This window comes from Theobroma cacao, chromosome 1 (genome assembly GCF_053813885.1).
Source record: "Theobroma cacao isolate CCN51 chromosome 1, ASM5381388v1, whole genome shotgun sequence".
Lineage (NCBI taxonomy): Eukaryota > Viridiplantae > Streptophyta > Magnoliopsida > Malvales > Malvaceae > Theobroma > Theobroma cacao.
In genome coordinates, this window is record NC_142639.1 from 4,777,811 (window position 1) to 4,801,377 (window position 23,567).

Below are 23,567 nucleotides of genomic sequence, written 5' to 3' on the forward strand. Positions count from 1 at the left end.
GTGACTCTGATTCTGCTTTGGGCACTGACTTCTTTGGGTGATGTGTATTTTGACATGGTCTAAGGAAATATCGAGTGAAGGGGGAGCACAATCAAATATGCAATGCTGTTGATGGTATGTGCTTTTTCTGAGCTGGTGTTGCGAGATTGTCTCTGTTTTGATCTCTTATTGTCGGTTTGTTCCGGGTGCTTTGGCTATGGTTTGTGCTGACATGTGCTGCTAACGAAAGGGAGACGCGGGCAAAGTTTATTTCTGGAGTGTGGAATGAAAGGGAGGCAAGTGTGGGTTGCGATGGTATGTCTTGGCCTTTTCAAATTCATAACATGAGCAACCCGTATTGAACTCTCTTATCCATTGTTTTGCTGATGGAGACCTTATTTTGGTTTGGAAATTGATCATAGGGAAGGCCATCATTATGCCTTTGGTCTAGATGTACAGTTTGCTTGAAATTACTCTGACAGGACAGACCCTTGAGGCTTGCTGGAAAGTTTTTTGGTTAGCCAGGAAGCTGCTTTAGTGGCGCTATTGCCCGGACTGGGTACTAGGGTGATGACCCTGGTTCTTTTCTTTATCATTCAATGGCTGTTCTGCTGGATTTTGCTCTAACTTTGGCATATTCATAGCACATTTCATGCTAGGGACTTGACTTGTCCCACATGATCTGGCCGTGCTCCTTCCAGAAAATGGGTAGTTTTTGTACACTTCTCTTTAAGCAACGAAATCATCTTTAAAGCTTTTCAAAAAAAGAAAAAAACAAAAGCCAGCAACTGCCAGCATAAATATTGGTCCTAAAACTTAAAGTCAAAGCTCAACAACCAATATTTTTAACTCAAAACTAACATATGCCCACCTAGCAGAATATATCTATATATATATATCATGTCACGAAGAGCTCTGCAGATACTCAACTACAAGGCAAAAAGCAAACGTCGTTGTCGCATCAGATTTCAAGGATAGGATCTCCACCTTATTAATCTAAACCTATTCGATAAGGTAGTTGGATGCAGCAAAAAAGGGCAAAACAACTCGACTGGAAAAGAAACAGGGAAAACTGATTGGAGAAGGAATACAAAATGGAACAACCAGACTCACAAAGATATTCTGTACGATATTTTAAGTCATGGATTATAGCAAAGTGCAATTACAACCAGATGACCTGTAAATAGAACATATTCATTATATTTTTTTTCTTCTAACTGCCACTTATATCCAGATATAAAACTCTACAGTTACCTAAATTTTGATTTCCATAGAATATTTAAGAGTTTCCAAAGGAGCATGTATTATCAAATGCTTCCAGGTAGTACAGAGTAAATGCTTGCACGATAAAACATCATACAACAAAGTGACGGTTATGCCAATAGAAACAGTATCACGCAGATTGTAAGCTATGGGCTTGAAATGCTTCCTGTAGGCATTTAACGGCACCGTCGTAGTTTAAGAAGCCCATGAACCAAAATTCATGACTATCAACAGAGATAACTTGGATGTACTTTTCAGCAGGATTGACTCTGCTTGTTGAAGGATTAACTGCTTTAAGTTGATGTAATGGGATAACTACCTGTTTAAGCAGATCAAAGGATGTCAAGAATCATAACTCAGTAAGGTTCTATATAATAAACCAGTATGCCTAAAGTTATTGAATAGATGCAACTTGAACATCATAGAATGGAGTTTAAATAAGATCTCAGTACTACCAATCTCTTTCTAACTGCAAGCATGTAATGCTAACGCCAACATACCTTATAGTAGCTCCATTCAGTCTGGCTACCATTTTTATAGGAAAGTGGACTGTCACTACAATATGCAAGCTTTGCTGTAGATACATATAAAACTCCCATGACAGGACCAGCTGATGTGGATAAGTAACATGCAAATGAATTTTGAAGTTGCTCTTCAGGAACTGTTTCAAAAGTTTGTCTAAAAATTTTCTCATAGCCACCTTCTGCTAAAACCTTTGTTCCCTGAGCAATTCTTCCCATGGCAGCCTCAGCAAAACTCGGGCTTGTTTTTACTGATTTAAGAAAAAGAGGGAAAACTATTTCAGTAATTTTATGTATGTGAAACTGCTTCGAAAGAAAAAAAGGGGGTGGGGGAGCTGGGTTCACATATAAAAAAATTGGGAATAAAGAATATCAGAAATTGCACATTGTATTTCTGGCTTTTAAAAATTGAAGCATCAATAATATCCTTCTTATAATCAAGCAAAAGCAATAAATGCAATAAAACTGTCGTAAAAGAAGACCAAATAGAAAATGGGTTCACAACATGACAAAGATACATAAGATGATTATTTTTAAGGTTATTCGATGTATGACTAAGTTGAGGTAATGTTGCAGGTAAGAAGTTGGAGATGGCCAACATAAGTGCAAAAGGAATGTGATAATTTGGGCTACAAACTACTCATGAAGCATGTACACAGAAAGTATGAATGAGGTGACGCACACTTCCTTTATGGTAGTATGTACTCAAAGAAAGGGATAGTGAATGGGGGAGGACACAACCAGATGTAGAATGAAAAAGCACATCTAGCTTGCTTCTAATTCAAGGTCCAACCAAGAACTTGGAGTACTCTGAGAAAGGAGACTAAAAAGACTCTTGCTAACCATTAGGACACACGGAAGCAGTCTATAACTATGCAAAAGCTATCTCTGGACACTATAGCTTTGCCATCCTGTTCTTTACTGAGCCAATCCATAAGACTACTGGATTTTTAAGGACTAGCTGCTCTGCAAGCAGCTTCACTTAGCTCTCTGACCCCTACATTACCTCCTTCACCAAGCTCTCTCACCCGAGTTACTTCCTTAGTAAGGCTATAAATAGGGTACATCAAGCTTTGTCAAATATTTATTGGCCTGCATCCTTTGTTATACAAAATGCATATCTCATCTGTTAAGCATGATTTATAATATCTGAACATGCAATTTGAGGAAACACAGTACCATAACCATATTTATGGAGAACAACAACCCAATCACCCATCATATTCCATTCCTTTCCACGCAAATAATTACAACACAAATGTTAAACTCATCCAACATTTCACTAAATCAATATTGCATTTCCTTAAAAGATGCTAAAACATGTTAAAGGCTTTGCAAAGTCATATGTATGGACCCCTCATTCTATCCTAAAAAAGCTTCAACAAATCATTGAAAAGTGAGAAAGAAAGAACCAGAGAGGAACATTGAACAGCTTAGAATGAAGTTGATCACTGCCTCTCCCTTTCACTAATCCCAACGTCTAAAATAGTCCAATAATTTCCAAAACGAAACAAGCTGCTTCCAACATATCCTACATTACTCTTAGAACAAATGAGCTGTACAAAAATAAGAGAGAGACAATGATGTAGTTGAACCTTAATAAAATTCCAAATGTTAACTCCTTATGCAATAACTTATATTTCAATTTTCAATAACTACATGTTTATAGTAATAATCAAAATAAAATATATATATACTTCTATTTCATCAGAAACTAAAAAAAATCAAATTATGGAGCACTCAATATATCAATTGTAATCCTGGAAACGTATGAACACAATCCAATTTAAACCAACATGAAAAATTACCTTAAATTTATAATAAAATAAGATAAGAAAGCAATTGAAATTTAAAAAAGGAAAAAAAAGAGAAAAAAATACGGTGCTGCCACGTGTTCCCGGCCAGATCCTCGGCCTTCCTCGATGCCTCTCCCACCTTCCTCCCCCATCTCCCTAACACATCCTTCATTATATCCATTTTCTCTGTTTCCAATTTTAAAATAAATAAATAAATAAATAAAATTTCAAATAATGGATAATATTTGAAATAAATGTGTAATGGCTTGCCTTTGATGGATGTCGAAGAAGATGCCGGAGCAGGAGCGTGAGCAACGTAAGGATTGGATCCGTTAGGAGCGGACATGGAGGCGCTGTGATCCGCCGCAGGCGATTCGCTAACCAATTCGGGGCTCCAATGAACCGATTTCCTCGACCCCGATGATGTGCGGTTCGGTGATTGCTCGCTTTGAATCTGACTCTCATTTGGAATCTGAGTCTCTTTCTCTTCCTTTTTCTCTGGCTCTGTTGTTGGCACAATTACAAAGCCCTCCGCATCCATTGCGAGATCCGAGTCTTTCAGGTCCGCTTTCGGGTTCGGTTCTTGAGCCGGAGATTGCGTTGAGCTGGACTTCGGCTCGGTTTCCGTCTTCGATTGTTCCATGCTTCTAGACTATTCGAGAAAGAAAAAAAAGGCCGCGCGTGGAGTGGCGCGTTAAGGATTTTTCGCTGCAAGTTTAGCAGGAGGCTGTTATTTGTATCTGATCTTTGTGGCTTGTAGCATTTTCTTTTCTTTTCCCGTTTTATTTCGACTTGTTTGATTGAATCGTATTTGAAAATTTAAATGTTTTTGTAGAAATTTTATTTTTTACTTTTTTTTAAAAGGAAAATTTGGGAATTTTGGGAGACGGGGTTCACCGAGAAGGACGGGGCGATGATGGCCGTCTATTGTGATGACTTTTTTTAGCGCCAATGAGATGCGAATCGACAATTTTGACTGCTGGGCTCATATTATTCCTCAAGCTTTCCTTTTACCCTATGATTATGAATGCATTAAGTACATTGATTTGTTTTGGCCCATAGATTAATGTGTAGTTGCTTTTTCATCATAATAATGCATGCTAATATTGACCCAAGAAAAACATTTAAAAAATGTGTAAATTAATAATTATTCGAGGGAAAATGACCAATATAATTAGGAAAACAAAGAGAGAGAAAGACATCAGATATATTACAACGACAACTATTTGAACACATGTTTACATTACAAAAATATTTGAACTACATAGGTCTCAACTAAGTACATCCACTTAAGTATCCATTTCTTCACATTTGGACAAATTTTCAAAGCCTTTTTCAGGTCTTAACCCTCCAAATGACATATATCCAAGTTCTACTTTAACTATTATTTTTTAATTTTGAAACTCACAAATAAATTTTTTTTTTTTTTGTAATTTACCAAACAAAAGAAGCGCAAACTTGGTAAAGAAACCATAATAAAAATGACTATCGTAGGATTTTTCTTCTATTTTTTTAACAAATAATTTTGGACAATATAAAGAAGGAAGTAACCATATTGATCTCATATATAGTAACGGTGTATTAGAAAATAACAATCAAAAGGGAGAAATCCTGGTTCCTTAGCGTCGAGCAACAAGACAATTTTGGTATTGAAATTATTATAATTTGAGTTCAAGCGTTATTAATTCAAAAAAATTTTCTAATTTAAATCACGTTGCTAGCAATTTTGAATTAAAATTTTTATATTAATTTTAAAAACTATACCACAGAAAAATGGGATATCTAGAATCCAATTCATGCTTTAGAATCTCCCAAATCTTGTCAACGAAGCAAAGCATTGTCCCCAACCTGTGTTCTCATACCTGAACAAAACGGAAAGGAAAAGAATAACTTAAGCTGCTTACATGTTTCTTGGTAGCATTCTTGGCAGGGATTAGTGAAAAGTATCAAAACAACTTTTCTGCTTGACGGGGAAGCAGTGGAACAAATACAAGTGACACAGAATATAAACAAGTTAAGCGATTCATGGGTTCGCTGCTGAGTTCAAGTTCAATTGTTTTTTTTTTTTAATCCTCAATTCTAGTGACATATGTGACGTTAATTGGGTTTTCAAATTCAATAAAATTTATCACTCATTTTTTTATCCTCAATTCCAGTGACATGTGAGGTTGATTTAACTCATTTTTCAAGTTTTTATTTGTATAAATGCAACATGTCTAATTTCAACAATTTTTAATATATGGTTCTTGTTATTTTTAATTTTGCCGTTTCATTTAACCAATTATATAAAGCAAGTATTCAAAGTCATCTTCTTTTTTTAAGATGAAACCCCAATTTATCATTCATCTTTAAATTGATGCAAATTATCATTGTGTTTTTTAATTTTGTTAAAAATATTCATAAATTAGAATATTTTGTAAAAAATAAAAGAATAATTTACAAAATAGTTTAAACTTTTAACCATTTTGAACCAAATAAAAAAGAATAATGATAGCATTGCATCCATTCAAAAATTAATGATAAATTTAATCCATCATTTTTAAAAAAGTAATAAATTCGATCCGTGTCTTTTTTTTTTTTTTTCCCTTGAAATGAACAGACTAATCTCTTATCAAATAATAGTGGGCTTTCCATTTTTTTCATCATGTATTGTTCATGTTCAAGTCTTACATGTGTTGCGACCTTAAGCCATAATCAAGGAACCAAACCGACAATTTTGGACAGGCTTAAATATATGTTCTACGTGTGACCCAACCACAAGGTTTGGGCTAATTTTATGTGCCACAGATTGATTTCGTACTACTTGACCCAAGCCCTCCTAATAAATGTAATATAAGTACTACATTTTTCTCAATTTAAAAATTTGTGAATAAAATTATTCAAAAAATAATAGACACATTTAATTGCAGAAAATTAAATTAAAATCAGATAACAATGATTGAATATAACAATCTCCAACGCATTGACAAAAATGATTTTTTCTAATAGTATATCAGTAATTGTTTCTTTTTTTAGACGTGAGGTCTTTTTCTTTTAAATAAAAAGATCATGTATCAAATAATAAATTAAATATTAAAATATTAATAATTATTTTATATATTTTTAAAAATATTAATTTTTTTTTGAAAAACTTTACTTTTAAAAGGAAGTAATATGTTTACTAAATCAACAATAGTTTCTCAAGAGTAAGATGAGCATATAATAAATTACTGAATTTGTCTAATTCAACAATAGTTTCTCAACAGTAAGATGAGCATGTAATAAATTACTGAATTTGTCTAATTGATCCATCTTCTCCCGTGGAAGAGTCTTGGGAGGCTACTCACTTGCACATATTTCAAGAAACTTACACACCGTTTTTTGTTGTATATGTTTATCTTGGTTTATGTACATTTGTCATAGGCTTTTATATAATAATAATGAAACTAATTTTTTTAAAAAAATTAATTTATAATTAATTGATAATAAACGAAGTGACACTTATTATCACTTTAATATTTCCTTTCACTTGTAAGAACAATGAGCCTAATACATGGTAACTCATCACAGAAAAAATAATAATAGAGACAATTCTAATATCATGTTAAATTTTTTAATATGAACACCTAACTTAAAACTAATTAATATATATTTAAAATACTTTTAATTCAATAAATGTGTAATTTTTTAAAAAATTTAAATTTTGGTATATTTCTCCATAAATCAATTTATTATTATATATGTAAGCTTCATGAATAAGGACAATCTAACACCCGATCAAGTCACAAGTGTGGCATACTCATTACTCTAGTACAGATCTCGTGTATTTAAACGCAAAACATAATATAATTTCACTTTATAAGAAAAGACCAGAAAACCTTTTAGATCTATCCAAATCAAATAACAAAACAATCATTTGTGATCTTCCCGACAACATTGACAACCTTGAAAATCAAACAAACAAAATTAATACTAGTCATTTCGTGGGGCAGTGTCAATGCTTTTGTTTAGTAAAAAAATCTATTCAATATCTGTACTTTTTAATTTTATTTAATTTAAATTTTATATTTAAAATTAAAGTAATTTAACTCATTAATTTTAAAAATTACGTTAATTTAGTCCTTCCTCTTAACGACATTTAATTTTGTTGTTAAAAGATAACGACAGCGATGATATTAATGCTAACGTATTACATTTAGATGATGTGGCATACTACATGACATCAAGTGATGATGTGGTAATATCACGTGGCACTATACGATGATTTGGCAGTACTAACGTAACATTAATATACTGACATGTCAGTATCAGTGACATACTTCTTTTGAAATGGTTATTTCAAATAATAGTTATTCTATTGAACCAAATACAGTTTTATCTCAAAATGAGAATAAAAAAAAAATGACTATTTCATTTTTTCCAACTAAGCATGTCTTGAGGGATAAAAATCATAAGTAAAAGAAAAGAGTACCATTTGAACCATATAATCATTGGGATTACAATATCCATCCTCAACCTAACCATCTTTAAATGAACTTCTAACCTCTCTAATGATAACAAGTTGAATATCATTAGGCATATGAGATAAATCAAATCAAGCTACCGCTTCCTCACTCATGCCTTTTGCCTTTTTAGCCAATAAATGCGCCACTTCATTACACTCTCTTGAACAATGGAGAATAGCATCACAATCAATGCTCACCATTAGATTAAGGCAATTTTCTACAATATGGCCCAAAACACCCGACAAGTGTCTCCCTTTAATCCAATCAACCACTACCTTGCAATCCATTTCAATCTCTTTCATCATAATATTCTCCCTTTGGCAGCAACGTAGAGACCAAACTAAGGCAATTGATTCAGCTTCCTCCACCGTTTGACCCATGAGCATTCTTCTCGTGCCAGCTAATTCGACCTCCCTTGATACATTACGAACAATAAAGCCAGCTCCTAGCCACTTTTCACTTGTTATCTCAAATATAGTTACATCCACATTCAGTTTTCTTTCTCTTGGCGCTCCCCATTTACATGTTCTATGTTATTAAGAGTTCGTCCTCCTTGTCCTTACCCCATTAATAGACTTGTATTGCTCTATCAAATTGCCAACTAACTATATTACTTGCAGCGGCTCATAACTCTTGTTCTTGAAAATCTTCATGTTGCGTGCTTTCCATAAAGCCCATAAGACACTCACAATTTCTTCTATATCTTTTTACTCCATTATGTGAAATAAATGAAATATCCAATCTTGCATAGAAGAGAACATCAACTCTAATTGCCTAAAATCCCATTTTGAAATGAACCATACTGCCCTAGCTAGCGGGCAACAGCAGAGACAATGGAAAGCCGTTTCCATCTCATTGTCACAAGATGGACAATTAAACTTAGTAATAATGCACCTTTGAGTTAATGCTTTACGGGTTAGGAGAATACCGTTAATTGCTTTCCACAAAAACAAAATGACTTTCCTTGGTATGTTTAGATGCCAAATTTGTTTCCAAAAACCCATCATATTTCTACTTGAACTTCCAGCATCATGCAACGACATAGAAGAATGAGTCATTTTATACCCCAAATTCACAAAGTAATAGCCATGTCTATTATAAAACCAAACTCGTTTATCAATAGGTCGTCTACAACTCAAAGGAATTGACAAAATCAAACCATACTCATAAGGAAGAAATAAAGTGGTGATTTTCTCTTCGTACCATGTCATAGTTCTGTGATTAATCAACTCCGACACCCTCGTACCATCATCAATTGAGTAATCAAAAAAAGTGAAAAGCCAAGGTGACTCATATGGAATCCAACTATCTTTTAAGATGCTAATACTTTGACCATCACCTTACTAATCCCTTGCTAATTAGAACATGAATATCATTATTTTATTATATTTTTAAATTTTTAAATATTAAGATTACAAATTTATAATTAAAATTTTATTTTAATTTTTAAATTTTAAATATTAACTGTTTATAATTTAAAACTAAAAACTAAACCTTTTTATTTAAATTCATTTTTTCTTTTTTGTTTTCTTTTCTTCCTTCTCGTCGGCCGACCACATTCCATTTGCATGGACATTTTGGCCCATCGCTTCAGTAGTTGCTACCATCTTTCTTTCTTGATCGAGATCAGATGTAACTGAAAATATTCAAAGCTTGAAATTCAAGACTTTTAGGACTAGACCAAGCGCCTATGCTTTTTGTAAGCGTCTTCTCTTCCAAGAAACCACAAAAACTGAAACCAGCATGCCAAGTTGCCAATTCGATGACACCAAACCAAATCCAACTAATCAACAACAATACAATCTGACATCTTTAGCCTCCCGAAGTTTCTAATTCTACAGCATAACATAAAATTCTAGAAGGGTTTCACCACATGAGATATTTGGGGATCTTTATCCCATTAGCATCAATAATCGAGAACCCAACTCATATTCTATCCAGAAATGCCAAAAGCAGATTTTGAAACCGCAATCAAAATAGGACCTTGGCTATCTACTCTTTACCAAACAAGAAGAAGCCAACAAAAAGAAAGAGAAGGAAAAATGATATGGTAACACAACGGAGCGCCGATAGGGTAGGGGAATGCCAGATCAGTAGCTCTCGCGGCCAAATCCAGCCGCGAAAATACCAAAACCGCTACTTCCCACTGCCGCTGCTACCGCCTTCTGCTATTTTCGACCGTGCAGAAAATGCAGTGAGAGAAGGAGAGAGGCAGATGGGTAGAGAGAGAAAGAAGTTGAGAGAAATGAAAAAAATATAATTAATATAGCATGATATTTTTAAAATTGACAGAAGATATTTTTGTCTATCAATATTTTTAACCTGTTGCTTACCTTCGGTAACAGTCAATACTGTGGGAGGATCTGGTAATAGCTGTTTCCTTTTTCTCGAAATAGTCATTCTTTTCGATCAAACAAAATTTTAAAAGAGGATTAAGAATAGAAGAGAATAGCTATTCCATTTTTCTCATCAAACATATTTTAAGAATGTGTTTAATTAAAAAAAATAAAAATAAAATAATTATTTTGTAAAGATAAAATAAAATATGAATAACTATGAATTATTTTAATATTTAGTTAGTAGAACTAATTTTAGTAATAATTAATAAATAAGTGAAAATGATAAAATATTATTCATTAAAATACTTAATTTTTAAATTAAAATATTTATAATTGTAATAATTTATTAAAATATCAATAAATTGTTAATTAAATGTTTATATGATTATTTATTTTAATTTGCAAAATATTAATAATTTATATTTCACTTAATATTTTAATAATTTATAATTAAAACATTAATTTTATTATTTTATGTTTAAAATGTTAATAATTTATAATTAAAATTTAAATTTTTTATTTTAAATTCATTTTAATTAAGTCAGAGAAGTAGTTGGGTAAAAAGAGAAAGAAATTGTAAAAAATGAATAAAGTGTATTTTATATAATATGATAATTCTTAAAATTAATGAAGAGCATTTTTATTCATTACTTTTTTACTCTATTCCTTGCCGCTTAAAATAAAATAACCAATACTAAGAGACTATCCTAATAAATTTAAAATAAAATACCGTATTTTTCTCAATTTAAAAATATTTCAAAAAACTAATTTAGGAAATAAAAAGACAATTAATTTTCAAAAGATTAAATTTAAAACCATAGAGTATTATAAGAAAAAATTAACAACCAATGCATCATATAAACATTTTATATACGTACAAGTTTTCTCTTTTTCAAAAAAAAAAAAAATCCATGCTTCAAATGTAAAAGTTTTTTCGCTTTGGGACCGCTTTCCCTGGCCTACCTTGCAAATTGCAATCTCCGGTTCTGTTTGTTGTAGTGGTCTACCTTGGAAATCCCATGATAAAAAGAATGCTTGAAGGGATTGTTGACAGTATTTAATCATTAATATGACTTCCTAGATGGTTTCTTAAGCACATGCACAATTAATCAATGAACATAACGCTCCAAAGCAGCGTATTCTTGCTTTCCTAAACATAACTGCTGAGTGATGACTAAGACCACTATGTTCATAAACCCAAAAATATTTTGCAAATGCTGTAACTGGCTAGCTGCACTCTGAACTCGTGACTTTAATAAAACCAATAGCTGGAACAAAAGGGTTCAACTCTTTTTCAATACTTTCTGAATCAATAATGATCAATACTATGACGATCTATTTCTACAACAAATTAGCCTAAAAAATAAGGCTTGCAAAAAAAAGAAAAAGAAGCAGAGACAAGTAGAACTTAAAGTACCTGCACTGCTTAAATCTATATTCCTATATATACTCTGTTTTTTCTTGTCAAATATGGACTGAGACAGAAGATCAACCTATAATGCAGCCTTTGGTCCTAAGGCAATCCATGGGTCTTGTGAAAACATCTCTTGAATTTTCTCAATGAACTTGAGCATAGTCTCTTGGCCGTTCTCATCTGTCACAATTGAACAAGGTGACATGAGAATTTAGATTACTGAATTTGTGACCTTGATCCTTGAGAGTTGAAACATATTGCAATGGTGAAGAAAGTTCTTTTTTTCTTTTTTTTTTCAGTAAAATTTTCCAGTAGTAATACTAACCGAGTTTTGGTACAGTGTGCCCCATCGAGTGATGAATAACAGAGGGCTTCACAAATGATTTTAGTAGCGTAAAGCCCACTTCCTTCAGGAAATCCTTTTCTCCTAATTAACAACTTGACATTATCAGACAATAATAGAAGATTTTCAGGTAACACTAGCTCCTTAATTTTTTTTTTTTTGGATCAAAAGTCAGATATAAAGAAACTATACATGCGACTTATAAACAAACAATCATCAGGAATGCAGAAAGAAAATTTGCATCTAATAAGCGTTTAAGTTTATTTTCTAAGAGTAAAAACTGCAAATATTAGGATAGAACCTTAAAAGTGTCAGGCTCTGAGAATATTATTCAATTCTATTACAAATTTTTTGCAGCTAAAATGTGATTGAGTGGATTTTACATTCTGAACCATGTAGTTAATTTGTTCACTTTTCCAGAAGATCATAATGAGATAGAATAAACTTTTGTGCAACTTTCCTGTGGAAATTAAGATAAAAGAGTATAAAAATGTAAGCCAGGGTAAACCATAAGCTTCTTTGTCATCCTAAAGTTGAAAAGGTTTCTGGAGTGAAACAACAAAGATTGCATTTTGAGGAATGCATGGACTCGTTTTACTTAGACAGACCCAGTTTAGGCTGCTTGCGGTCTTTGCCTATCACTTAACCACAAAAATCTCTTGCATTCTATGATCTAAACCTAAGAACTTCAACTGAAGGACTAAAATTCGAAAGCTTATGCCAAGGTTTGTTGTGTTAAGATGCTTTAAGACTTCATTTACTATATATCTTTAAAGATTAATACAGATTTACAATCTGTTTGCCTAAAAAAGAAACTGCTAAAACTAGGAGATGTTGCTAGGACTCATGCTTGATCAGCACATAGTTGGGGCAGCAACTATACTTTTTTGTGGTATCATAACTAGCATTGGAAGGTCCTCTGCTTCTAAATTAGTACCAACAAAAACATATTATAGCTTTTTTGCTTTGGATTAGCATTCAAAATTGCCTGGACTAATAAAAAAAGATGATTCTTCTTGCCCCTCTGCATGATCTAAGCTCTAGTTCAAATTCAAGCAGTGTTATGTGATGTCTTCTTACATTCTCCAAAACAATCAAGATTCTGTTGTTTGGCTCCCTTCTAGTTCAGTCAAAATCATAGCTTCTGATGCAGGTAAGTTTTAGTGGATAAAATCCTAAAGGAGATTTGAATAGTCGCACATGGGTTTCAAAATTCTGTTCCCAAGCAATCTTATGTTGCTTATATAGCCTTTCTGAAAAGGCCCACTACAATTCACAAGTTAAAAAAGAAGGGGTTATCTTTAGGGTTGTGGAGATTGGCAAACTAAATTCTGTTGGGTTAAATCAGCATTGAAAGGAAATAGTTGCAGAAGCTAGTCCCATATTGGCCTGGAATGTTTACATTTATCAAACTAGGAATTGCCAAAATATCAAGATGGTGATCCTGTCTCCTAGTGAATTGTAGTAGACAATGAAGCAAGTATTAGTCCTCAGCTTACCGATCAAGTGGAGAGAAGGGCACGCAACTGGAGCTGAAAATGCATTAACAAGCAACTTAGGCGGCCCATGCTTCAATTCTCGAAGTTTAAACCCTGATATAATGATCAGAAACTTTATCTTTGGCACTTTTGTGAAAGCAACACCCTGTAATCAGAAATCAACGACTCCAGTCATTTACAAATATCATTATCCTGATTCTCACAGAAATTTCAAAAAACTTTTCTTGCTTCTCTGACAGACCTCTCTTTGCATCCAAGGCAATACAGCTGCTAGCATTCCGCCCTGAAATCCATGAACTTGGCCAACTATTAATTTTAAGAAAAAGGAGCTTTTTACAAGATTTCAAGTTTCAAATAATTTTACCTGGGAAAACCCCAGTAGGCCATCAAAGGGACCATGCTTAACCATATAATCCTCTATATATGCAATACACTCCTCAAAATTTGAACACTCCACCTGAAGAAAGGAAAAAGAAATAAAATTCCAATTCTCCAAACTATTTTATCATCAAAATGGTCTAAAAAATATAAAAAATAACTGCTGTTGTATGCTAGAGCGTAAAGAAAATTTGCAATGATTATTAGGTATTAAGCTGAATGATCAAACCTCATTGACTTGATACCATTCAAAATAGGGAGGGCCATAAAGGCCTTCAACGTCAGATTTCCCTTTGGCAGGGAATGGGGCGTCAGGAAAATCAAAATCAAAGTTTTCGAGCACGGCAGCTGGCCATTTTCCGATCATTTTCTTCAGGATTTCACCGCTTGTTCTGAATCCATGGAGGCATAGAATTCTGGGTTTCCTCCTCCGCATTTGACTTCCCAGCATCTCCTCTTCTTTCCTACTATTCGTGAGGTAAATTTAATGTTTATGATAAGAAATAATTGACGCCTTGAGGGGCTTCATTCACAGAATTCCCTTCCATGAGAATGAAGTTGTTGGGTTGGCCTAGAATTTTGTTTTGGCACGGAATTGAATATAAAATTTCAGTGTCCGCTTCATCATGGAGTCGGAGGCCACTGGGCTTTTTCAGCACGTGCATATTCTAGGATCTTATTTTTCCTTTCAAGCCCGCTGTTGATCTCTGGAGGACTTGACACTTTCTAGGAAAACAATAGAAAAGAAAGAAGAGATTATAGAAGCTTTTTTGAGCAATTCACGTTCATTTATATCCTGATTTATGGATTCAATTACCCACATTGTAGCTGAGATATTGAAGTGAAAGTAGGACAGATTATTGACCAGTTCAGCTAAATTCTACCGGCTGCAGAGATTTAGGAATAACGACCAAACCAAAAATATGCGGGGGTAGACAGGTAGTCGATGCCTTGATCTGATATGCGCATTGACAGTTCAGTCGATACTACTGCTATACTTTTTATGTGCTTTTTGTGGTGAGGGTTGAGTCAGGATTTAGTTTGTAGTTGGGTTAAATGTTCATGTCCATGCATGTAGTTGAATTTGTGAAAAATCATATTTTCATACTTCTAGCATTTTATATTTCTGCACAATCAAATTAAATAGTTGATTTAAGCCACTGATGGTGTTGATATGGATCTGCGGTGAGACTTTTTGTCATTAAAAGTAATTGAAAATCCTTGCATTGGCTGCATCAAAATATTTCTTGGCTTTGACTCAGCTTTTCTTGGCTTCATTTTGTCTGTTGTTTAGGTCTATTTTGAAATCTGTTTTAGGACCAAATTGGATGGCCTCCAAACTAGAGTGGGTTAATCTAAATTTTTTCACTAATAAGCATTGTAAAAATGAAAACCAATGGAAGAAAAAGAGCATTATAACTTGGATTAATATCTCCATCGGAATTTCGACCACCCATGTGACATTGATTCATCATGAACGTGGTGATTTGGTTTAATGACTAGCATTGCCACGTCACCAAAATCATATTATTTGCAATATAACTGGTTAGGTTCTGCATTTAGGCAGATCTATTCCTCATCTGTTGGCATAGTCTTCTGAATCCTCTCAATGAAGCGAAGCATCACCTCCGTGCTTTTCTCATCTGGGGATTGGGAAAAGGAGTTAAAATTAGAACTAAGAAAAACTATTACTCTAACATGCTTGTCCATGTACTACCTAGTTTTGGAACTGTGTGCCCCTTGGGATGATTGATCACAAAAGGATCCACAAAGGATTCCAGGAGAGCAGTTGACTCCGGCTTCGTGTTCGTGGTGTCCATTTCACCTGCAAACCCATGTTTTAGTCAGTATTGTGCATGGCCCCAAGATTGCTTCTACCAAGATATGTGTGAAACTTATCCAAGACCTTATCAGAACATTTATTTACATTTGCAGTGTTTTCATCAGCTATAAGTAGAGTGCAAGTGAAATATTTAATGAAGTCTTTTATTATTAAAATTAAAAAAATTATTAAATTTTTATTCTTCTTACTTTTTAAGATATAAAATTTTTATATTTTTTAAATAGTTAATATAAAATCAATAATCAAAATTTTTAATTCAAATAAATCAATTATCACATAAAATAAAAATAATATAATAATATAATATAAATTAAAAATAAAAAAAATCTGTAAATATTAGAATAATAGTATCTAATTGTTGAATGCTTATTACAAACCGCAAATAAGGTTCACGACTTTATAAAGATAATAACATAATGGACTTCTTATGTATTTTTTGGAGGAAAATTGAAGTTAAAAAAAGAAAGAAGAAAAAGTAAATGGGAAAAGAAGAATTTAAAAGTAAATGTTATACATTGAAAAAGAAATAATTGGTTTTATATATAGGAGAAAAAATAATTGTTAGAAATCATTAAATATGTTGATTGAAAATAAAAAAAAATAAATGAAAAAAAAATAATTATTAGAGATGATTAAAAACATATGACTGTTAGTTGATTTGGAATAATATAATATTTTAAAAATTGAAAAATAATAAAAAATTAATATTTATTAAATATATAATAAAAATAAAAAATATGTAATTTTATTAATTATTTTTTATTTTTATATATTTTTAATATAATAAATTATATTATAAATTATAAAGCCTCTCCAAATTAGGGGCCAAAGCCCTTGTTTGGGTGGCTTTACCAAGGGCCGGCCCTGGCAATTGAAAGCTTTGAATAGGTACCAAGCCTCTGGAATGGTATTAAAATACCTATGATATGGAGAGAAGGGCATTCGAGAGGTGATGAAAATGCAGTAGTAGACAGCTTATGGTGTCCAAACTTTGATCCTCCAAACTTGGCTCCTGATATTAATATCAGAAACTTGATTTTTGGAACTTTGGTAAGGGCTACACCATCTCTCTGCATCCCAGGCAAGGCAGCTGATAAAACTGCTCCCTGAAATTCATCAGAAACCGTACTCAGATCCATTCATTCCACAAGAGTTGAATTTGCAAGACTTTGTTAAGATAATTCAAGCACACCCCACCTGGGAGAAGCCCATCAAACCATCAAATGGACCATTCTTTATCATATAGTCTTCAATAAACGCAAGACATTCTTCAAAATTTGTATACTCAGTGTAATCCTACATGGTAAAAGCCAAAAAAAAAAAAAAAGATTTGATTATAAGCTTGTTGGTCAAAAGAAAAACTAGACTTGAACTGTAATTTATGGGAAACTCTCCTACCTGGTTGGCTTGGAACCACTCATAATAAGGAGGATCAAAAAAGCCTTCAACAGCAGACTTCCCTTGGGCAGGATATGGGCCATCAAGGAAAACAAGATCCAGCTTTTCAAGCACGGTTGCAGGCCATCGAAGGACCAGTTTTTTGAGAATTTCAGCGCTTGTCCTGAATCCATGGAGGCACAGAATTCTGGGTTTTCTCTGTACTTGGCTTCCCATTTTTCAGAATCCCTGTTGTTAAAACTTGAGGGCAGCCTCGGATGGTTGGTGCAGCTCACTGTGGTTGATTATTCAAAGCCGAGTTGATCTATCTCCACTCTAACGAGGATGATGAGGTGCGGTCTATAAGCTCAGGCAACCAATAAATAAGATTGCCAAACTTCTTTCAAATGGTAGCGGTAGTTGGGCTGGGGATTTTAAAGCATTTGGGGTTCTCTAGGGAGGGAAAAACCATAGGAGAAAATTTACAATGAGATGAAACAGAGTCAAAGAAATACTATAACCAAACCCAAGAACAAGGGACTATGGTTAAATTATTTCTTACCTTAAAATCTTAAATTAAACTCATAACAGTCATAAAGCTGCCTTCTAATTGACGAAGTAAACTCTTTTTGTTCAAGGGTTTGCGTGAAGACAAATAAGGGTCAAAGAAAATGTCTGGGTGAAAATGATATAAATAAAGCACTAACATTATGTTTGGTCGGGGAAATGGCTAAGCAATTTTCTCTCTATTCCTTGTAAAATTTCATCTCTTCATTTGGTTTGCTTTTAGAGGACTAGCCATTTGAAAAGGAATGACTATTTCTCAAAATTTGATAAAAGCTTAGAATAGTTAATACCACCTTCCACACACATGGGAATAAAGTTTAAACATTTTAGATTAAAATGTTTTTATTTACTTTCAAAAATTACAAACTTAAACTTATAAAATTAATATTTTAAATTAACAATTAAAAAATTATTAATATTTTTATATTTTAATTATAATATATTTAATTTATAAATAAAATATTAATTTTTAAACTATTAAGTGAAAATATAAATTAAAAATAAAAAATGCAAACAGAGAAAAAATAAATCTTATTATAAGAAAAAAGTTTTAATTATATATTATAAAATATTTTGAATTTAAAAATTAATTAAAAGTATTAATAGTTTAATCATAATAATATTTAAATTATAAATTAAATTACCCATTATTAATATTTAAAAAATAAAATAAAAATAAATAATCATAATAATATTCAAATTATAAATAAAGTAGTAGTATTTTATAATATTAATGATTAAATTATAAATAAAATATTAATACTTAAATAATAAATTATTAAAAATTAAAAAACTATAAATTATTAATATTTAAAAGATAAAAATAAATAATCATAATAACATTTAAACTATAAATAAAATATTCATATTTTTAAAAAATAATAAATAATTTATAAATAAAATGTTAATATTTAAATGATAAAGTATTAATATTTAAAAATAAAATAAAATAAAAATAAATAATCATAATAACATTTAAATTATAAATTAAATATTATTATTCTTAATATTAATGGTTAAAGTATAAATAAAATATTAATATTTAAACTATAACTTTTTAACATTTTAAATAAATTATAAATTATTAATATTTAAAAATAATTTAAAAATAAATAATCATAATAACATTTAAATTAAAAATTAAAAATTAGTATTTTATAATATTAATGATTATGTTATAAATAAAATATTAATATTTAAAAAATAAAATAAAATAAAATAATCATATATATAATAAAAAATATTTTATTTTTTTATGCTTCTCTTATTTTAAAGTTATTCTTACCAATCAAACATTACAATAAGTAACAATAATTATTCATAACTTATTTCATTTGTCATATTAAACTAAAAAATATCTATTTTATTTTATTCTTAAATAATAATTATTTTTTTTATTTATTTATTTTACTAATCAAATATATTATAATAGAAGTCAAAAAGGAGTGTTTTATTTTAAGGTTTAAGCTTATTAAAATATTTATGAAATGGAGAGGAGGGCATTGCAGAGGTGACGAAAATGCTGTAGCAGTCAGCTTACTTTTTCAAAGCTTTGACCTTTCAAACTTGGCTCCCGATATTATTATCAGAAATTCAATATGGTGGAACTTTCGCGACGACTAAATGTGGGTTGGTGTTGGCCCGATGGGTCTAATGAAGGCAGCGGTTGCCTCTATTTGATTTGACAATCTCAATTTGAGATGAGGAAAACAATATGTAATTTATTAATATTTAAAATAAAATAAGATTCTCAAACCCAACTATATACTCAATTTCAGAGCAACTGGGATTTGTTTTTTCCTGGCAAAAGAAGAGTTACAATTTTCAAACATTTTGTCTCCTTTCTCAAATTGGATTTCAATGGACAAAATTTCTCAATCTCAATGTTGAATTACCGCAGCCATGATGACCTTCACTTGAGAATACAATTATTGGTATGGTATTTTTGTTCACAAGATAAAGAGATTTTCTACAAAAGGTATACCTTTTTTTGGCAATAAGTTCCTTTTTTATTACAATTATAATTATAAACATCTTTTTGGCAAAACAATCATCCTTTTGCAACATTCTTGGATGATGAAATGAAGAAAGGGGGAATGGAAGATAGTCGAAGTTGATGCGTAGAGTGTTCTGGCTAAGCTAGCTCAAAGGGTAGGGAAGGGTTGGACTTTGCTTCACGACCCTCCCTATTTATTGGATCAAATTTAATAAGCACCAATTTGAATTTATTTAGCTATTTGAACCAGCAAAAAATTAACAAGACAATGCATCTCGTGCGTTTTAATTAAGATTACTTAACTCATTATTTTATTCAATAATTAATAAAAAAAAAAGGAGTAATAAAAGATACGCCAACAACTCAACTTTGACCTAACCATCAATCAATGCCCCTTTCCCTCCATGCTTGAAACCAAAATAGGCAAATCTGTTCCCACACACGGCTTTTTTGAAGGTGTTGTGACAAACCGTAGCCCATACTAGAAGGCCCAAAGTTGGGCCAGTTGGCCCAGTTTACAAAGTTTAGCCCTGGACACTCTCTTTCTTCATGGGCCGTCGACTAAGTATTAAACATTTAAACTTATTTGGGCTGTCGGTTAAAACGTAGACCGTTACCTATAAGTTAAGCAGGCGTGGAGCTTTTTGACAGAACTCTTCTGTTTCAGTGGAGAGCGATTCCCTCAGATGGCAAATCCTTACAGATCAAGGTACTCAAAATCTTATCTGAATCTCAAATTATTTCATTTCCTTTTTCCATTTTTTTTACTTTATTATCAGATTTCTTTTTGGCCATTAACAGCCAGGGCCTTAGCGCTAGACCCGTGGCTAATTCCGATGAGATCCAATTGAGGATTGATCCACTTCATGCTGATTTAGACGAAGAAATTTCGGGTCTGCACAAACAAGTTACGCAGCTCAAACACGTAAGTTAACTTTTTTTTTTCTTATTGAAATTGAGTTTGTGGGGATTTTCTTTTTTTTTCTTTGTTGTATTTGCTTGGTTAAGAATTTTTTTTGCAAAATGAAATCTGGGTTTTTTTTTTTTTTGAATCAATGGGTTTTTGCTTTTTAATGATTAGAAACTCTTTTAGGCTCTAGAAAATGGGATAGAGATGGAAATTTATTGAAAAAAGATATGGTTTTTGGGTAAAAGAGTGAAAAAGATACAATGTTGAATAATTGTTTTCGAATTATCTTTGCTAGATATTTCATTACCAATCTTTGAATTAAGAGTGCAAAAATGCTTTTAATATCTCTTACTAGCCGTAATTTTACACGCTTAGCTTTGCTAGCTTGCAGCAATGCAGCTTCAAGTTAGTTATGTTGTTTGTACTTTGTAAATCTCGTTGTCTGCAGTCTTATACTGTAAACTGTGCATCTTCCTGCTGGTGCTTTTATATGGGGTAATTAGTTGCTGCTAAGTGACAACAGGCGCTTAATGTAATTTTTTTTTTTGGCTAAAAACATAATTGGGATTTATTTTGACCTTTGTTTGACGTATGAGCATTTGGATGCACCCTAGATTTTCCATTACACTAGTCATTTAAGAAAAAGAAGAATTGTCAATGTGTTTGTCAAATGACTGAAATTGCAGTTGCCTCAGGTTTACTCCTCCATGTTTGCCATGTAGATTGAACTTCTGAAGGAAAATGCAGCTGGAACAAAACTCTAAATGCTCTTTTTTTCTTTTGGGTGAATGAATCAACTCGAAGGAAGAAAAACATTTGAAGAAATTATAGCCCATAGCATCCTTGACAATCAACCTATTCAACTCTTCAAGCATCACAAGGAGATAAAACTGCCTGTTTTTTTCATGAAATCCGGGGCAAAATTCAGCAAAAGCTTTAGTTTCCAGCACTCATCTTTAACAATGATAAGCTAAACTATGTACTAGCTTATTTATCTTGTGAAAGAGTTTTCATGTCTTCCATAGCTGTTGTCATTTTGTTGAAGCATCTTAGCGGCATTCTTTGAATCTGTTCTAAAACTTCTACAGCTACTTGAACATGGCATGGATTGAATTCACAGCTCTTATTACCACACAATCTTAGAGGTCCAGACATGCTTTTTCCACTTTTACTTCATTCAAACCCCTGTCTCTGCTCCCTTCTGCTTGACCTATCCCTATTGAGCATATATTCCTATCACTGCTAGATCAAAGATAATGAAGATGGTTCTGTGAACATTAATCTTTACGTTGTTGGTGCTTCATTGTTTATGAAGTTGCAAATATTTTATCCTTTTTGAAATTAAAATGTCCTATCATCTCTCATTAAACAGCTTCTCTTCCTGTTTGATTGTCATCCGCACTCTTGAGTTCATTGAAAAATATGGCAGCATTTTGTTTGATTTGGTGCTTTCACAAGAATGGAAATTTTGAATCTGCTTCAAAATGTTGTTACCAAGAGGTAATAAGAAAAGGGCAGCCAAGAAAGTTGGATTTTTTACTATGTAAAAGCTCTGCAAATGCATGATAGTGAAAACTTCTATTGTTATTCATTTTCACTGTGAATTTTTATACTTAACTTGCAAAACCACTGCTTGCATTATGGCTTCTAATATTAGCTACTTCTTTAATTAGTACTTACATTTTTCTCGGTCAAATGAAACTATGTATATCTGATTATTTTCTTTTCCCTTCAGTTCTCTGTTTCAAAAGAGTTTTTTTGTTTATGTACTTTGAACTCTTACTCAAAGTGTTGATCCACAGGTTGCTCAAGAGATAGAAACTGAAGCACGGATTCAGAATGACATTGTCTCTGATTTGGTGAATACTTGCCTGACTTGCCCCTTATCTACTTTTCCTTTTTTTCAAAGAAAAAATGAACAAAAAAAAAAACAAAATTAAAGAACATTTTATGGTCCATCAAAATCTTAGTAAGCACTAGAAATTTGGGGTGTGCATTAATCTTTTTCGTAAATAATATTTTCAGATCTCTGTCAACCATTGGACTTCCTAGGTTCAATTAGTATTATCAGCCTATCTTTCTATTTAAGGCTTTTGGATTTTGGAGTGACGGTTTGCCACACAAAGTGCCTTTCATAAAGTCAAGAACCGACTACTTCTAACAAGTCACTATTTTGTTTCTTGCTACAGCAAATGCTAATGAGCAGAGCTCAGGCAGGAGTAAAAAATGGCATGAAGAGGTTGAACAGAACAGTGGCTCAGCAGAGATCAAATCATATTTTGCAAGTGATAATCTTTGGTCTCGCATGTTTCACCATAGTCTACTTATGGTCAAAGCACTTCAAGAGATGAAAACTGGCTAACTATTGGCTGTTTACTGCCAAGTAGTGACTCGAGGCTACCTCGTGAATGTCAATGCATACCTAGGTATTTTGCCACTACCTTGATGATTTGCTAATCGGAGCCTTCATCGTAGTTGTTACTGTAATGTTGTTCCCTGACGGGAAGAATTCTTGTTTAACCTCTTTTTGGGTATATGATCATTGAAGCTTGTCCACTAGATTTACTCTCATTGCCTGCTTCTAATTTAAGATTGATAAAGTAGTATGCTCATTACTGTATCTCTTTTTATTAAAGTTGTTGTCTCATTGTTATTTTAAAACACCGGTGTTAACCACATAGTCCGACTACCCAATCCCCCTTCCTTTTTCTCCCTCCCCAAACTAAGAGGAGGCTTCATCATGGATGTGTCAATCCTTCTTCTGCCTTCATCAAAGAGAGAGATACCTGTTACAAGTCGGCTCTGGTGTATTTGCAGGACTATTACTGCGAAACATTCATGGCATCATAAATGGTGCA

General features: G+C 32.4%; 4 protein-coding genes across 6 annotated transcripts; 1 reads left to right on the forward strand and 3 right to left on the reverse strand.

Annotated features, from left to right (window-relative positions):
• Nucleotides 1-1,229: 1,229 nt before the first annotated feature.
• GEM (GRAM domain family protein) lies at nt 1,230-4,367 on the reverse strand. Of its 2 annotated transcripts, XM_007047760.3 has the most exons (4): nt 3,830-4,366; nt 3,644-3,745; nt 1,743-2,014; nt 1,230-1,561 (listed from the first exon to the last, which is right to left on the reverse strand). In XM_007047760.3, the coding sequence occupies exons 1-4, from the start codon at nt 4,200-4,202 to the stop codon at nt 1,373-1,375; spliced, it is 936 nt and encodes a 311-aa protein (XP_007047822.3). In that variant the 5' UTR covers nt 4,203-4,366; the 3' UTR covers nt 1,230-1,372. The 2 variants fall into 2 exon arrangements, with proteins under 2 accessions (XP_007047822.3, XP_007047823.3); XM_007047761.3 differs by lacking the exon at nt 3,644-3,745 and having other exon boundaries at nt 3,830-4,367.
• A 7,247-nt stretch (nt 4,368-11,614) lies between these two features.
• LOC18611487 (uncharacterized) lies at nt 11,615-14,750 on the reverse strand. Of its 2 annotated transcripts, none has more exons than XM_018114653.2 (6): nt 14,246-14,750; nt 14,003-14,095; nt 13,880-13,921; nt 13,639-13,783; nt 12,122-12,215; nt 11,615-11,976 (listed from the first exon to the last, which is right to left on the reverse strand). In XM_018114653.2, exons 1-6 carry the CDS (start codon nt 14,465-14,467, stop codon nt 11,973-11,975), a joined length of 600 nt encoding a protein of 199 aa, XP_017970142.2. In that variant the 5' UTR covers nt 14,468-14,750; the 3' UTR covers nt 11,615-11,972. The 2 variants fall into 2 exon arrangements, with proteins under 2 accessions (XP_017970142.2, XP_007047825.2); XM_007047763.3 differs by having other exon boundaries at nt 12,122-12,223; nt 14,246-14,734.
• A 665-nt stretch (nt 14,751-15,415) lies between these two features.
• On the reverse strand, nt 15,416-17,714 carry LOC18611488 (uncharacterized). The gene is made up of 5 exons (XM_007047764.3): nt 17,258-17,714; nt 17,057-17,155; nt 16,779-16,965; nt 15,734-15,841; nt 15,416-15,659 (listed from the first exon to the last, which is right to left on the reverse strand). Exons 1-5 carry the CDS (start codon nt 17,471-17,473, stop codon nt 15,586-15,588), a joined length of 684 nt encoding a protein of 227 aa, XP_007047826.3. The 5' UTR covers nt 17,474-17,714; the 3' UTR covers nt 15,416-15,585.
• Nucleotides 17,715-20,396: 2,682 nt separating this feature from the next.
• On the forward strand, nt 20,397-23,280 carry LOC18611489 (bet1-like protein At4g14600). Its single transcript, XM_007047765.3, has 4 exons — nt 20,397-20,508; nt 20,601-20,724; nt 22,512-22,568; nt 22,899-23,280. Exons 1-4 carry the CDS (start codon nt 20,486-20,488, stop codon nt 23,058-23,060), a joined length of 366 nt encoding a protein of 121 aa, XP_007047827.1. The 5' UTR covers nt 20,397-20,485; the 3' UTR covers nt 23,061-23,280.
• The last annotated feature ends 287 nt before the right edge of the window (nt 23,281-23,567 follow it).